The sequence below is a fragment of the Thermobia domestica genome, chromosome 2 (assembly GCF_964235325.1).
Source record: "Thermobia domestica chromosome 2, izTheDome1.hap1.1, whole genome shotgun sequence".
In the NCBI taxonomy this organism is placed as follows: domain Eukaryota; kingdom Metazoa; phylum Arthropoda; class Insecta; order Zygentoma; family Lepismatidae; genus Thermobia; species Thermobia domestica.
Genome location: NC_137455.1, coordinates 93,694,286 through 93,710,914, shown reverse-complemented (window position 1 = coordinate 93,710,914; position 16,629 = coordinate 93,694,286). Strand labels below are relative to the sequence as shown.

Here is a 16,629-nt window from a genome sequence, read left to right as displayed (position 1 = left end):
TCGAAGGTCTCTACAATAGTAATAGCATAAATAAGATAAGCGGGGCAATACATATCCAAAGTTCATTAGTCTTATATATATATATATATATAAAGTAAATGTGATACTTTATGTTTTCGTTTATTATGTAGTCTACATTTAAAATATATAATAATGTGCTATTTGAAAAAAAACTTTATGTTGAGTTGGTAACACTTCATCTAGTAGTATTGCAGAGTATCTCAATGTCCTCCTATTGTTATTTGCATCGTATAAAATTGCAGCGTTTGTATTAAAAATGAAAGTTTGAAAATTACAATGACATTTCAAAATAAATTATCCAGCCCACAATTACATCCATTTTTTTTATAAATGTGTTCAAAATGTATTCACAATTTTAGACTGAAGTTGTATAATGATAAAAAAATCATTGAAATACTGCCCATATGTGCCTTTTTTTTTAGGTCTGTGGTTGTCATCCTATCGGATCCGAACAGTCTCAGTGTGATAGTTCAACGGGACGTTGCATATGCAGAGAAGGCTATGAAGGTGATCGATGTAATGCTTGTTCTGCTGGCTATTATGGGTTTCCCACCTGCAGACGTTGTGATTGTGACTTGGCTGGCACTGAGCTTAGGCACTGCGACTTTCGAAACCGATGCTATTGTGACGGCGCTGGACAATGCCCATGCAAGGTGAGGAATCAAGTAAAAATGTATCAGATATGATATGTAACATTGATCAAGAAGTTCCTTTTGCATTATATATCTGTAACGTCATGGCAAAATTTGGTATCATTGTCAGGACATGAAAAATCAATGTTTGGTCAAGCGTGAAGATTCATTTGCATATTTTTTCTGCGCTATTCTTATATCTTATTAATATTTAAATTAAGCGCTTCAACGAGTCAAATAAAGTTGTTGATTTTTTATACGTTACTAAACGTTATTGTCATGTCTTCAAAAAATAAGTACCTGGTTAAGTTACCTATATTATTTCATTTAATAAACTTTATACAAAATATTAATTCAGATCAAAGTTTTCTTGCTAATTCTATCAATATTTTTTGCTGTTTTGCTGAACATAGCTGATAATTGCTGCACTAGCAATATTTGCTGACGCAAAACTACCCATTGAATGTATCAAACGTGACAGATTTTCGGCAGCATTTGTTTCCGGAAAGATTCAAAGAAATTGTAAGATGCGGAATTATAATAATTATACTATGCGCTGACTTATAAGCGTTACTATGAAACTAAGTATTATTGTATGTATATATCAAGGATCTTATAAAATAGAGGATCTGCCCTTACAACAAAATCTTGAAGCCATACGTCACAGTTTCGCCACTCCTACTCTGCCCTCTCCGCCCAATAGGATTGCAATGTTTTGAGCCAACAATCATGGCGGAAACGAAAGTATCCAATCAAACATTGGCAGAAACTAGAGTAGCCAATCGCACGTACCGATGCTCGGTTGTTTTTTTGGCTTCATCAATTTAATAGGATGAAGATACATATGGGCAGATCCTCTATTTATAACATCCTTGGTATATATTCTTTAATTTTTTAAAACAAAAGTCAAAGGTAATCAAACAAAGAAACTCCTTTGCGTGAAAATAAATGTAAAACATGCGGTTCTATGCTTTCTTTCTCTAGCACACATGTTGTTTAGAATCGTGAACACTTTTGGAATCAACTTTGCATTTGTTTTTGTTTATTTATTTATTTGTTAATAGTATAAGTAACGAAATTACTTGACTTATCCATTCTAACATTGAATTGCTGGTTATCTTCGAAAATCTTAGTGGCGTTCTGCCTGAAACAGTTCCAACATGCATTTGTGTAACCTGAGGACATCATCACTCCCCCACTTTAACACTAGGATTTTTGATAGACATTGTTTCATGAATACGTTCATCTAAGTTTGTCAATATTGCTATATGTATTGGAATATTAGTTGGAGAAATCAGTGTTCAAGTACAACACTAGATGGAGTGAGCCTTTGGGGGATTTGATTATGGGGATATCCTAAATTGACTTTCAAAATGTATTGAAGTAGATCAACATTTTTTTTTTTTTTTTGTACTAAAACTTCAGCTAAAACAAAACTTTAAAATTCCCTTGAAGTTAGTGAAATAAAATGAATCTATTCTTCATCAATTATAACCAACTTTTTAAAGGTAATTTGCATGTCATTAACGTACTAATTTATGAAAGTGAAAATATTTCTTAAAGAAGCTGCCAGATACAGCAAAAATGACAGTGGAGAAAGAAGTGGAATCATTAGTACCTATATTTAAGAGTACTACTCCGGCATTTGCTTGTTGGATCTGAACAAGAGAATATAGAAGACTTTAGCCAGGATAGACAGCTACCAAATTCAAAATTCAGCTACAGATACAAATTCTGGATCTCCTGATTTCGAACTAAGAACACTAACCATTTGTTTACAGCTGCTACGTTTCTATTAGAGTTCCCTCGTGAGTAACTAGTTAACATTAAAATTTTTAACATAAAGTACCCAGGTTCGATTTCCGTAGTTCACGTAATTCTAATCCCTTATTAAACTAAAGATTCATGTCTCATATAACCTCGGCACTGGAAAGGGACGTCAATTTCAAGAAAACAATAATTCAAATATTTACATGGAATAATCAAGATAATGCTTTCCGAGGGAAGGATTTTCGGTAACTCATACTCATTCTACCAGCTGAAGCAATCCCTTCAAATTTGATAAATTAAGTTTTTTTTTCTGAATTAATATTTAAAATTTGTGTTGATTTCAGTTTTATGCGCTTTGTATGTACCAGCATGATCACTAAATAAGACGTTTCTCTTTCTTTTACAGGAAAATGTTACTGGCCGTAAGTGTAATCAATGCAAGGAAGGTACCTTTGGTTTACAAGCTGACAACCCTCTTGGTTGCACACCATGCTTTTGTTTCGGTCGGGCGACGTCGTGCACGCAAGCTGAACTCACTTGGAGTCAGGTAGATACGCTTATTCATTAGTTGTGTAGGCAGGCCATGGGCATCATCACAACGTCATAACACGCCAGTTTGAAGCTTTTGTTGTTTTTTGTTTTTATTTAAATAATAGACCGGCGTTTTCTTTGCGTTATGATTGACAGATAATGTATTAACTTTTTATTTTCGATGTTATTTGGCTGATTACTAATGCTGTTAAATATAATATTAGAATTAATATGTAAGTAAACAAAATGGTTGAAATCAGAGAAAAAAGGCTATTAAATGGTCCAAAATCATGATATATGTTAATAAGTGTGTTCAAGAGAGAGAACACAGCTGGTATCAAGATCAATTTTTCTTAAAAATCTAAAATTATTTGAAATTGAGTGAAATTGAGTCATTTCATCGTTTGAGAAATGTTGATAACTTACTGGACAGCATTGACCAATCATGATCAAATCTTGATATGACTTAGACATTTATTTCTAGTAAGCCCAAACAATTTATTTTGAGTTATAATAGAACAAAAATCTCCTCCTTTTTATTAAAAAAAAAAAAATACGAACATATTTTAGATTAAATGAATTTGATAAGCAAATTATTGAAGTTCAGGGAACACAGCCTAAATTAATTTTGTTTTTTCTGCAGTGTTTTTCATGTAATAAAGCCATGACAATTTTCAACTCTCATGAATACAAATTAAATATTATAAACCTATTCTATTGCTGCTACCCACTTAAAAAATTAAACCCCATAATCACTCCCTAATATTTAAATACAAAAAATGCGAGCTATTTTCACGTTTAATTTCTTTGATCTCCTCACACATGCGGTTTATTTTTATCTTCCATAAGTATATACAATTTAATACATGAAGTGTTCATTTTAATTTTTAAAATTCTCGTTGATATTCGAGATGAAACAATGTTATAAGACATGATATTTTTCTTGACATAGACTGTCTCTGTTGCATGCATTAGTAATTGTTGACACATTTCTTCGATATCTTTTCAAGAATTAAATAAAACGTCGAGTTATCAACACTTTCAGGAAAATCAGAGGAATTGAATTCATTTATAACTCGATTTTTTAAAAATATAATTTTGATTTTTATTATTATATATTTTTTGTTTTTATATTACTTTTTTAAAGGATGATAACAACTATCCTACATGTCTCTTGCAGCAGATTGAAGTTATAGATAAAAGATGTTCCAACTTACTTAATATTGTATTTATCTTAATAATTCAATATACTATATTAACACTCAACTATTATTTTGTTCGTATATTTTTCACTTTTTATTTCTTTTTTTAAAAAAAAAAGAAAAAGAAAAAAAACTTCGGAAATCTCTTTCCCAATATTACAGTGCAGTGTAATCACCCAAATATGATATTATAATTTAAGCACACATACACACACACACACACACACACACATATATATATATATATATATATATATATATATATATATATATATATATATATATATATATATATGCTTAAAACAAATACTGATTTCGTCGGTTCTTCATAATATTTATCGTGCCAGTTAGGGCCAGTGAATTCACAATTACTTGAAGCAAAATAGATTGTTCATTTCTTATATATATATATATATATAAGTTTGAAATTTTAGAGCAGATTCAACCCAAATTTTGTAAAAAGTTGTGGCAAGTTTATTTTGTTTATTTATTTATTTTTAATGCTAGATTCTTAATTTCCAAGTAATATAAGCCTACAGCATTGAAACCAATTTCTTAAAGTATATCTTTGATATTGCGAGCAGGCTTTTCCGAAGGATTTTCAAGATGGAGGTTGTTGTATGAACTGTGGGATATATCCATCCTGGCGTAGCAAAGACGAAGTTACCGTTAAAGTCGCTAAGAATGCAGTTTAATATTATTACTATTATTACTTGAATTGTTTTAAAAAGAACGTTTCCTTGCATCCAGCTGACAAGTATGACAGATCTGCTTGTCATATTAGTCATGTTGATTTTGAGGAGAAACATTCCAAACAATAACCACATGCTGCACATAAATATATTTTACGATTCTTAATGCAGAAATTTTATACTGAAAATCCTAAAGCCTTTTACATCTGCAGTATTTACACTTAAACATTACAACTGGAAATTAAAACTTCTATTCTGTATAGATGGTTGCGAAACATGGTCATTTTATTTTGAGGGAAGAACACAAATTGAAACTATTTGAAAATAAAGCCCTGAGGCGAATATTCGGACCCAGGAGGAACAGGAATGGGGAATGGTAGAAATTTCATGACGAGGAACTGCATAATTTATACCGTGTACCTAAACATTGTTAGGATCATTAAGTCTAGGAGGAACAGATAAGTAGGTCATGTAGCCAGAATGGAAGAATGGAAGAACACTTTCAAACTTTTAACTGGAAACTCAATCGGAAGAAAGGCCCGTATCAAAACCTAGACGCAAATGGGAGGATAATATTAAGATGGATCTCGCAGTAACAGGAATACAAAGTAGGAACTGGATGCATCCGGGTAATGACAGAAGTCAGGAGAGAGCTTTTGTGAATGTGGCATGGAACCTTCGGGTTCTATAGGCCATAGAGTTATTTAGTTATTCTGTATAGATAAAAAACAGTTTATGGAGTATATACTAAGTGTATCAAAAGTCCAGGACTATAGGCCAACTCCGTTATAAGTAAAGATACAAAGAATGGAAAGAAAGGAAAATTATTGGAAATAGATAGTTTTTAATCTAAAATAATGGAATTTTTCCACTTGCAGTCGTTTGAGTTCCAAACTGGTAACATGCCCTATTTAAATGAAAAAAGCAACGTTGCCAGCTCAGCAAGTTGTTCGCTTGGATTCTCACCTACCCAACAATACAGCAAATTTTGGGAAACAGATTTGATTCACATAATAATGTGCAAGTTTCCCGTGCCATTTTCACGTGCAAACAACCTGCTAAACTGAAAATGTTCCGTTTTCATTTAACACAGGGCACCTTACAAGTGTGGAGCTCAAACAGCTGGTACAATTAAAAAAATTGACCAATTTAGAATAAAAAATACCCATTTATTAGAGAGATGTTAAAGATATGCCATCCTATTCTTGTGCACAATTTTTACATTACTAGCACGTCTCTATCGTGGTGAGGGTAAGAACTTTCTGACCTACTCTCGTATCGCAGAAGAGTTAAGATTTCTCTTGCTTTCAAAGAAAACCTGAAATGGCGCTACTGCGCTTTCTTTGCATAACTTTCTAGGTATTGCAACATATTATATATTTAAAATCTTGCGACGGAAGTGCAAACCAAAATACAATCGAAGAATGAATACGTAGGATAAAGTTCGTCAAAACTAATAAAATAAGTCAAAATACTAAATCACACTTTCAAACTAGCAATCACATGTTGCCCACAATTTGTTAGATTATAGATATATACTAACATCAATTACCCGCTTCGCTGGGTTAAATTAAGAAAAGATAGTGATATGTTTCGTTAGTCACTCACTTTTTACTATTACTAAAGCGCTCCTTGATATTGACAATTATTATTATTATATATATATATATATATATATATATATATATATATATATATATATCCCTCCCCTTCCACAATTTTTACGGGGTTCAATTTGGATTTAAATGACATCAGAAGTGTCACTGTTCATCTCAGCGACCTCAAAAACTATAGATTCGACACTAATATCGGTCATTTTCGATCATTTGTAAATAAATGCCTTTCCCCTCCTTTAAGTTACATCGTCAAAGAGATATGACAAAAATCATATCATGTTCAAACTTAATCTAGGTTGAAAATATGATCGAGATCGATCCGGTGGTTCAAGAGTTATTAAGTTTACTTATTTATATAATATATCTCCTCTTCCCCTCTTCTAAGTTCTACCATTAAAATTATATGATAAAAGCCACCTCAGGTCCGAACCTCATGTATGTTGAAAACTTTTTTAAATCGGTCGGGTGGTTTAAACGTGATGAATTCACAAAGACAGTCACTTTTTTAATTTACTTTTTTGACATACTTTTACTTTTTTACTTTTTTCTCCCCCTCCCCTTCGTTGCATTGTAAAAGTGAAATGAAGAAAACATTCCAGGCCCGAACTTTATCTATGCTGAAAGTTTGATTGAGATCGGTCGGGTGGTTCCAGAGTTAAGTTTTATTTATTTTCATATATTTCCCCTCCTCCCCTCCCCTTCCTCTAAGATCTACTGTCAAAATGAAATGATAAAAAACTTCCCAGGTTTGAACTTCATATATGTTGAAAATTTGATTGAAATCGATCGGGTGTTTCGAAAGTAATGAATTCACGAACATAATCACTTTTATTTTTATATTTATTGATTTTTGTATATCTCCCCCTCCATCCCCTTCCCTACGTTGCTCCGTCAAAGTGAAATGATAAAAATCATTCCAGTCCCGAACCTCATCTACATTGAAAATTTGATCAAGTTCGGTCGGGTGGTTCAAGAGTTATTAAGTTTTATTTTTTTTTATGTCACCCCTCCTCTCCCAAGTTGGACCGTCAAAGTAAATAGCTAAAAACATTCCCAGTCCAGAACCGCATCTACGTTGAAAATTTGATCGAGATCGGTCTGACGGTTCAAGAGATTAAGAGTCACAAACATAGCCATTTTCAATTTTATAATATAGAAGATTAGTGCTGTTGAAATTCGAATAATTCATTATTCGAGTACTCAAATAATGGATTTTTCGAACATTCGAATAACAAAAGAAAAAATATTTGAATAATGAATATTCGAATAATAAAAGGAAAATTATTCGAATAATGTACATTCGAATAACAAAAGAAAAAAATGCTCAAATTATGAATATTCGAATAACAGAAGAAAAAATGTTCGAATTATGAATATTCGAATAACAAAAGAAAAATTATTGAATAATGAATATTCAAATAATTTTCACAGCACTGCTATATATTATATAACATAAATCATGAACACTATTTTTTAGTTCCGTGTAAAACTCTTCTTTTCTTGATTTATCTACCAATGATTATTATTATCTTCTCCCTCATTATGATTGCTTCTTTGCGCAAAGAAAGTTTCTGAGAGCAAAAGTCCATCAAGACAGATATTTAATTTTTTCTAGTATTCTAGAAACCTGACTTATTGCCATGACATGGAAGTTTTACCCAAAAGATTATCCAAAGTGTAGATACAGGTGTAGATGCAGGTTACCACTACTTTCAGTAGACACATATTGTTATTTTCTTGTTATTATCATTGAAAATGAAACATTCAATCATTTCAGATCAACAAAAACAATAAAAATGAAGCCACTGTAATGTTTAATACTGAAAGGCATTGGGATAAAAGTGAAATTGATTATTATTCCCGAATGTCAGAAAACGTGTCAGACTTTCACCATCATTACTGTAAGTGATGAACAATCTATTTTGTTTAGTTTAGCGCTTGCACGATTTGGAGTAAAAAATTGCCCACAAAATCCTAGTTCTAACAAGCGATAGAGACTGTCATTGCAACATTTAAATAACGAAATACAATTACTGTAGACTATTGTGAACTGGAGATGGAAGTTTTGAAGAAATGCGTTACAGTATTGTGGACAAGTAGTGAGTAAAGTTCTATTAGAACTTCACATAGTGGTTAAGAATTGTGACTGCAGGCAAAATTTGGCTTTGATCATATGCATCGGCATAGTTTCAACGCACAAAACGTACTTTTAATGATTTTGAAAGTCTGAAATAGAAATAATTGTTTCGTTCTCAAGATCCCGCATCTTCGTCAGTAAACGTTACATAAGGTAACCCCTCCTTAATACGACAAAATAATTAGTGACAAAACCAGCAGTTTCTTTCCATTTAGCAGGTATGGATCGCACGCTTCATGATAAAAACAGGCTGCAGTGACTCACATAGAACACCTAACATATTTTGTTTCTACAGGAAATCCGGCTCACGGTGTCCGATCGACAGTTGTTAACCGTCTGCCGTTTTACAGCTTCGGATGCCGTACTCCCGAACTCTCCTGATTGAGTATGATTCCGCCCAGCCGCAGTTTCGCCCAGGGTCTCAAATGTTCCCAGTGAACACCCAGGATAGATGTTATACCAATGTATGTCCCGCCCTATTTCTCCCAGGATATTTTTTCTGTTGCATCACTTACTGTGCGTCTGTTTTCCAGTCTATGCTGCTGTGTCTGCATGACTTATGCACATCTCATTTGTGTTTTTTGGTGCATGTTCACTTTTTATTGTCAGATTTCTGTGTCTTTCTATGTGCTTGGGCTTTTCGTCAGCATATTTATTAGCTTATGTCTGGGTGTAAAGCACAACATGTTTGAGGAATTACAATTAGTATTCGACTCAAAACTTTCTTACGTTAGGAGAAAGTATATAGTACAGGAGAAACATGAACAATCTTCTCGTAAAAGGCAATGTTACTGCAGTAATTTTTGTTAAGTAATTGTATCACATTCATAATGTCATTAACTTTCACATTCTTGGATAATACACTCTTGTATTCTTTCATACTTTATAGCATATACATACATGTTGTAGTGTATACAGGAAATAGGAATATTTAAAATAGAATCCTGTAATAAATGAACGTATTTATGCCCTTTCATACATTGTGTTACTTCTGTTAACTCCACCGGATGACCTATGAACGCTATATTCCTCCGAAAGGTCCATTAATATATTCTCATGTTATATACTGTATATAAAACACACAGTAAGCCAAATCTTCGTACAAAGATGCTTAACTGTAAGTATCGTATTTGTATAAAGATGTCAAAGAGACTGCTATAAAATTAGAGTAAGTTAAAACAGTTCATTGGAGACGAATCTTCTACGTTAGTTCAATTTGAAAGAATTCCAATCTGTTCTTTGATCATCTCTTAAAATCAGCTACTTTCCATACATGATTAGATATCCCCTGATATACATGGATATCCCCTGACCAAGCTATGATCCTTCAATGATCGTTCGTGATACTATAGCGGACGCCCTTAGAAGTGTATTGGGTGTATTTGTCGGAGTTGAGTTCATTTTATATCTTAACTATATCCTGAGCATGAAAAATAAAGGAATTTGTAGGCATGAAAAGGAAACAGAAAAGTACTTAGTCAAACTTACCAGAGTTAAATTTTGAATTAAGAAAAAAAAATATTTAAACGAAAGAAAGTATGGGTGATTGTGGTAGATCTGTCTGATGCTAGAGGTCATGTCATGTAAATGTGATTGACAACATCATGTCTAAATTTTTCTGAATACTCTCTCATTTCCTGCTATATTCTTGTTCCACCTATTCTTCCATAATTATTTACTATGATCTGCTTTGGTCTAAAGGACATAACTTCAAGACGTTAAAGATTTCATTCTTTCGTTTCATTTTCTTGAAATAAAATATTAGAAGAGAAAAATCGAAAATTTAATTATCTTTCGAATAAACCCATTCTTCTGCTATCTATAATGCTACTCTATACTACTGCCACTATTATCTATAAGTCTTTCCTCCTCAAAACCTGAATGCTAGTCTGTTCGAAGAAGGATTTGCGTAGTGTAATATCATTAGCTTTCACTGTATCATTCAACCTGTTTATTTTCAATATCATTTTCATTTGTCATCTGTCTCCTTTGGACTAAAGGGCGTAACTGCGCAACATTGAAGATTTTTATTTTACATTGGACTTCTAAAATATTTTCTTAGGCATGAAATAGAATAAACATAACAGTGGGTAAGAAAAAAAAACATAATTTAGGTAAATATGAAAATACATTTTATGGATAAACACAAAAGCGCTAATATTTCATTGATAATTGTGTACATAAAATTAAATCAATATAATAATATGTTGTGCTTTATAATCTTGGATTTAAATTTATTTTTCATTAGCAACCGCTTTTTTTATTATTAATACTCACTTGCTTTATAAAGTGCAAAACATTTTATTTCATATGATGAATTGCAATTTTTTTATGAGAACAAAATTAGAAATGTCATCTATTTTTGTTGCGGAATAACTGCAGAATCGGAATTAGAGAAGGAAACGTATACAAAATGTTTTTACAGTAATAATTTATAGAAGTTTGTTAAGAAATATTAGTGTTTTGTTCTTCTGTGTGCACCATAAGGATTGTTTTAAAATAAATAATATAATAATTAAAACTGTTTTTTACAAATGATCTTTTGTTAATATGCGTGAAAGAGATTTTTTTAAGAAACTGTAATTAACGTAGCAAGAAATTACGATTACTTAATCAAATTGTTATGACTATCTACTGTAAATGTTGATTTTTTTAACCACGTTATAAAATTAGAAATTTTCTGATAATGTAACAAAATGATTTTTAGATCATACTTTTGCACTCAGCACGCGGAGCTTTAATTCACATTTGTTTCACTTAGCTTTTAATCAGTAACATTTCTTTCATGTAAGGAATGCTTCTTTAGAATTAAGAAAATATTATCACGATATTGCGAGCAGTGACGATATTTAGCAAGAAACAAGCAAAAGGGCTAATATTCACCGCAAAAGATAGCAGAGTCTTCTTCTACATGTAAGAAGTGCTTCCGGAAGAACCTTCTTCCATCTTCAGGTCACTTAAAATTCAAAGAGAATTTAAAAACATGAAGGAGAACGTGAAAAGAAAAGAAAAAGTTAAAAGGATTAAGAAATGTAAAACAAATCTGTCAAAAATTTATTTATTTATTTATTTATTTAACAATCACCAGATACAGCTCAGAGGCCATTTTACACTGGATATCTAACAACAACAACAACAACAATGGAAAGGATTTGGGAAGGCATCGGCCAGGGCCTATTTAGTAGGTACCATCCCGGCATTTGCCTGGTAGAACTGAGAGAAACCCTGGAAAACCCCAGTAAGGATGGTCGGCAGTGGGAATCGAACCCACGACCTCCCGAATGCGAAGCCAACGCTCTACCACTTGAGATACTTCGCTACATGCTAAAGGCGCTTATTGCCATTGTTCACTGCTGTTCACTTTTTTTTTTTTTTCAGATGGCGAAAGTATGTAGTGAAAAGATTGTTACAAGTCCTATTTATTTCTTTCCTGTCTAAATTAGGTGAGCTCTTTTACTTTCAGACTTCCCTGAGGATCTCAATAAGGAAATCCAATATTTAATAGAAATTGGACAAGAAAATGGTTTTCAAAAATCTTTATTGCTGAAATGGTACAAACAGGTACAACAGGAGATCGTCGGCACCCACCATTAACCAACAACAGATGCCGCAACTGATAAATGGATTGGTGATAAATGGTAATGACATTTCTCGGTAAAAATTAAGAAAAGTTTGCAAAAACACAACACCAAAATTTCAGAAGTTTCTTCCAAATCCATAAACAAATACATAACATATTTTAAGGCATTTTTTACTGACCCTCTACAAAGCAGTGACGTCTATCGGGTAAAATGTCAATGTGATAAAATATATTTAGGTCAAATAAAAAGGAATATTCGCATTAGAATAACTGAACACATTCGTACATCAAAATCTCGAAGCCTGCAACAGTTGTCTGGTTTGGCAATGCATCTTAGAGATTATGACCATAACATCGCAGATTTATGTTTAGTTGAGAAAGCAAAAACAGCAACGGAACGAAAAATCAAAGAATAATATTACACCCGTAAAGCGTAACCTATACTTAATTTAGATTGGGGAGAAATAAATATGACTTGGAGCAATCTTTTTAGTACATAGTTTCGCCATCTGGAAAGAAAAAAAAAGTGAACAGCAGTGAACAATGAAAGTGAGTGCCTATTCTCATGTGTTTAATTTTTGACAGGAGATTTGTGTTGTACATTTCTTAATTCTTTTAACCATTTTTTGCCTTTCCACATTCTTCTTCATGTTTTCAAATCCTCTTTGAATTTTAAATAAACTGAAGATGGAGGAAGGTTCTTCCGAAAACACTTCTTACATGTAGAAGAAAACTCTGTTATTTCTTGCGGTGAGTATTAGCCTTTTGCTTGGTTCTTAATAAGAAAATATTAATTTACCCGGGTAATTAAATTATTTTGAAATAAAAGTAAATAAATAAATAAATATAAAATGTTAATTTCAGAATTTCAGAAAACAGTGTTTCTTCAAAACTGATTGCACACCACCTGGATATAAATACGTATCAAAAAATCATTCATTCCATCCATTTGGTGATGTATTAGTACGCTACAGAAATTTTACATATCTTTATCAAAGAAATTTTCTTTAGAAAAGCATTTTTAAGCTACTCTCCCCTCAGCACATATTTTTATGATGAGGATACAGGAACAATATAATGAGCGAAATCATGTATCATTAATTACATACAAGTGTGAAAAAAGTAAACTCGAAGGTTGAGTAAAGTAAAAATAGTTTTATCGATTTCTTTTAGAATTTAGTTGTGTATTTTGTATATAGCCATGCAAGTAAACGCTGTACGTGAAAATGTTAGATGTACTTGTTTCGTTAGATTTACCAAATTGTCAGAGTGAATAAAGGTACATGTTAGATAATGAGGCAAAATTTAATTATGAATGTGAATTACATTTTTTTTTTTTTTTTTGTTTCAAGTCAAGGGTTATATTGCTAAGTGAATTAAAATTTCAAACAATAAGTATTAATTATTATTATTATTATTATTATTATTATTATTATTATTATTATTATTATTATTATTATTATTATTATTATTATTATTATATACAGATCTTCAATATTAGCCGTACCTTTTAATAAACTAACTGTGACGAGTGAAATTGAATAATGTTTTAGTTTGATACTCAATAATAACATTAATTTGAATAAAGTAATTTAGTTCATGTAGTTTATAAGCTGGAGAATGTATTACAAATTCGAAAATGTATAATCGCCGATATGATTAACTAAGATTTTTGTTAATCCATTACACGACACTAGTTTGATAAATAGTTACAGTAATCCATATACAATTTCTAAAACGAACATTGTAATTATGAAAATAGGATAATCAAATGATATCTCGAGGTTGGATATCTTTGTGTTAGAACACTTTCTATTTTGATAAGGTACTTGTTAATTGGCTGAAGTACACCCATGGCGCGGGCACCTTTCTCATCATCAACTTCTCAAACAGATATCAAATGACTGTCAATTTCGGAATGCCTATTACATAGAATTCCGTCTTATCTGGTACTGCAAACTCGCTATTTCGGAATGTCTATTACATAGTATTCCGTCTTATCTGGTACTGCAAACTCGCTTTGAACTCTTTTCGTATTTTACTAACTAATGAAAGTAGTTTCTTTAGTACGATTATGTCGGCGAATGAGATCTAGTATTCTTCAGTGAAATTGTGTTTGGTCAGTCTACTTTTGTGCTTAAAAAACTGTTTTATATTTTCTGTTCCGTGCAACGCGCTCCGATGGAACACTTTACTTGTACGATGTAGACTTCGGCGTATTGGCGTGGAATTTGGTATCTTGTAGTGTTCTGATGCTTAGGTTGATCTTGACAGAGTACAGTCAAGTCCTTAAGTTGATTGGAGGTTATCCAAAGGTCCTTCCAATAGAATTGTTCACTACCCGCATATTTCTCATACAAATGGTCTTTGATGCCCCGATCTTATTACTAATTTGATATTCCATAATCTAATTCCGTAGCATTTTAAAATAATAATTCTAATTTAAAAAACAACACTGTAAATTGGACAGTTCTCGAATATAACACTATATGCCCAACTTGGTGTTATAGAAACCGATAAATATGATAAGTGAATTGTATAAAGATATTTGTTTTTTTATGTAAAATGTGGCCTCATAAATAAATAGATAGATAAAAAAATAAAGTTTTCAATACATAAAATTTGTCATGAATAATATGGTGGAAATTGTTTATTAATTTCGAATCATGTGTCTTAACCTGCTGGTAATACAACCAATTACTTGATTTATCAATTGGACATAATAAAAAAAAACCTCCTCCACGAAGAAATTAATTCTTGTTTCGACGTTTTTGTTTATAAATATATATAATCATTGTATCGTATCATTGTTTTTAAATGATCATAAATGTTTTCTGTAAATCTCATCTAGTATAGACAATTAATATATACAGCAAGTATGTGACATACACATCTAAGTTATGAGAAAGATCATTTTAGAGATTTTTTCTGAAACGTGGGTTTTCTGGAATGCTTTCTGAAGAAAGCAAATCTTTTATATGGTTCTGTTTCCTACATTCTTTTTTAGTTGGCCTTACCTGGTTCACGTGAGCTGACTCTGAATGGGGTTGATACTAGTTTCAACATAACAAACAACTTAAGGATTATTCCTGGTGTGGCAGGTAATGTTAAGATTGGCGCTACATACTTATTTGACACACCAATATATTGGCGACTTCCACATATTTTTCTAGGAGATAAGGTAAGGCTTCCTTGTTTTTATTTTTCGATGTCTGATTAGATATTTGCTTTTGAAGAATTGTAAAAGTGTTTGATAAGCGTTTTTTGGTTTTGTCTTAATATTTTTCTGAACATTCCGATCGTGTTTTGAGCAAAATACAAAATCAGTTAGACAAATAATATACTATTACTCTATACTATTACAAAATTAGATCAAAGAGATATTTCAAAATCAGTGCTAATAAAAGTAGAATGTACTACTCTTTTTTGGAATTTTATCTGTAGCACACTGTTTTTGAATATTTTATCTATAATGTCTATGACGATCAGCCATCAAAATTTGATATTCAGAACTTCAAACATTTATTTTTTAAAATTATTTTGTTAAAGTACGTGAAAGAAAATTAATATTGTATGATTTCCATTGATAACAACCAATTTTATTACATACATTCTTATGTTCAGAGATAATTCACTAAGATTCTTTTTTAGATATCATTCATAAAAATAGGAGCTACTTTCTATTAAAGAATATGAAAATATTTTCCTGTATGTTTATTCGATAGAGTATTTTTAATGTGAATGGGGAGGTAATTGTCAAGTTTTGTTCTTTTGTAAATTACCAATATGAGTTGCAAGTTATTAGAGTTTCCTTGCACAATGTCCCTGTTTACAACAAAAGCCTATTCTGCATAATAGAGTTCATTGGGTTCTATGCTCCGTCTTTGATTATTAGTTCAACGTTCGGTTAGTGGTGCGATAACTTATTCATAGCAGGTATTCTAAGGCAAGAGAACTCTGAAAATAGCTTTTACATCTTCAACTTAATTAAATGATCCAAAAGAAACATGGTCTGGAACGAAAAAGCTGAAGATCAAATAATGCAAGAACTGCTTTCTAAGCTAAGTGTAGTAGGAATTATCCTAATTAGTACTGAATCTTATAGTAGAACATGAATGACTTGTGACATTGAATCTTAACGAATTTTAACAGAAAGAGCATTAGCATAACTGTCGCAGCCAACTGTAACATAGTTCAGATTGATAGCACAAGTTCTCAGAGAACAGAATCTTCGTATTCTATTTAACACAACATGGTCTTTTCGACTAGGCCTCATCGTCTGGCCGAAATCATATATTTTCTTTATTAGGATGTGGAACAAATGCCTATTTTTTATTAATCTTGATGATTTTGGCTCAAAATCTGTCTTATATGTACTTTGCAGCAATTAGTGATAGAGCTGCTGAAGTCACTCCTACCCATGGGGAAAATTCGGTCACTTGAGAAGT

At 31.8% G+C, this 16,629-nt stretch overlaps 1 protein-coding gene across 4 annotated transcripts in view; it reads left to right on the top strand.

The window, feature by feature from the left end:
* LOC145674111 (laminin subunit alpha-2-like) overlaps window positions 1–16,629 on the top strand; it is a 174,586-nt gene that overhangs the window by 58,197 nt on the left and 99,760 nt on the right. For 2 of the 4 annotated variants that reach the window (XM_081743936.1, XM_081743935.1), the window contains exons 5-8: window positions 444–674; window positions 2,830–2,970; window positions 8,952–9,065; window positions 15,189–15,362. In XM_081743936.1, the coding sequence (XP_081600062.1) occupies window positions 444–674; window positions 2,830–2,970; window positions 8,952–9,065; window positions 15,189–15,362 (660 nt within the window). Of the gene's footprint in view, window positions 1–443; window positions 675–2,829; window positions 2,971–8,896; window positions 9,066–15,188; window positions 15,363–16,629 lie in introns of those variants that run through there. The other 2 variants (XM_081743938.1, XM_081743941.1) reach the window with 2 other exon arrangements.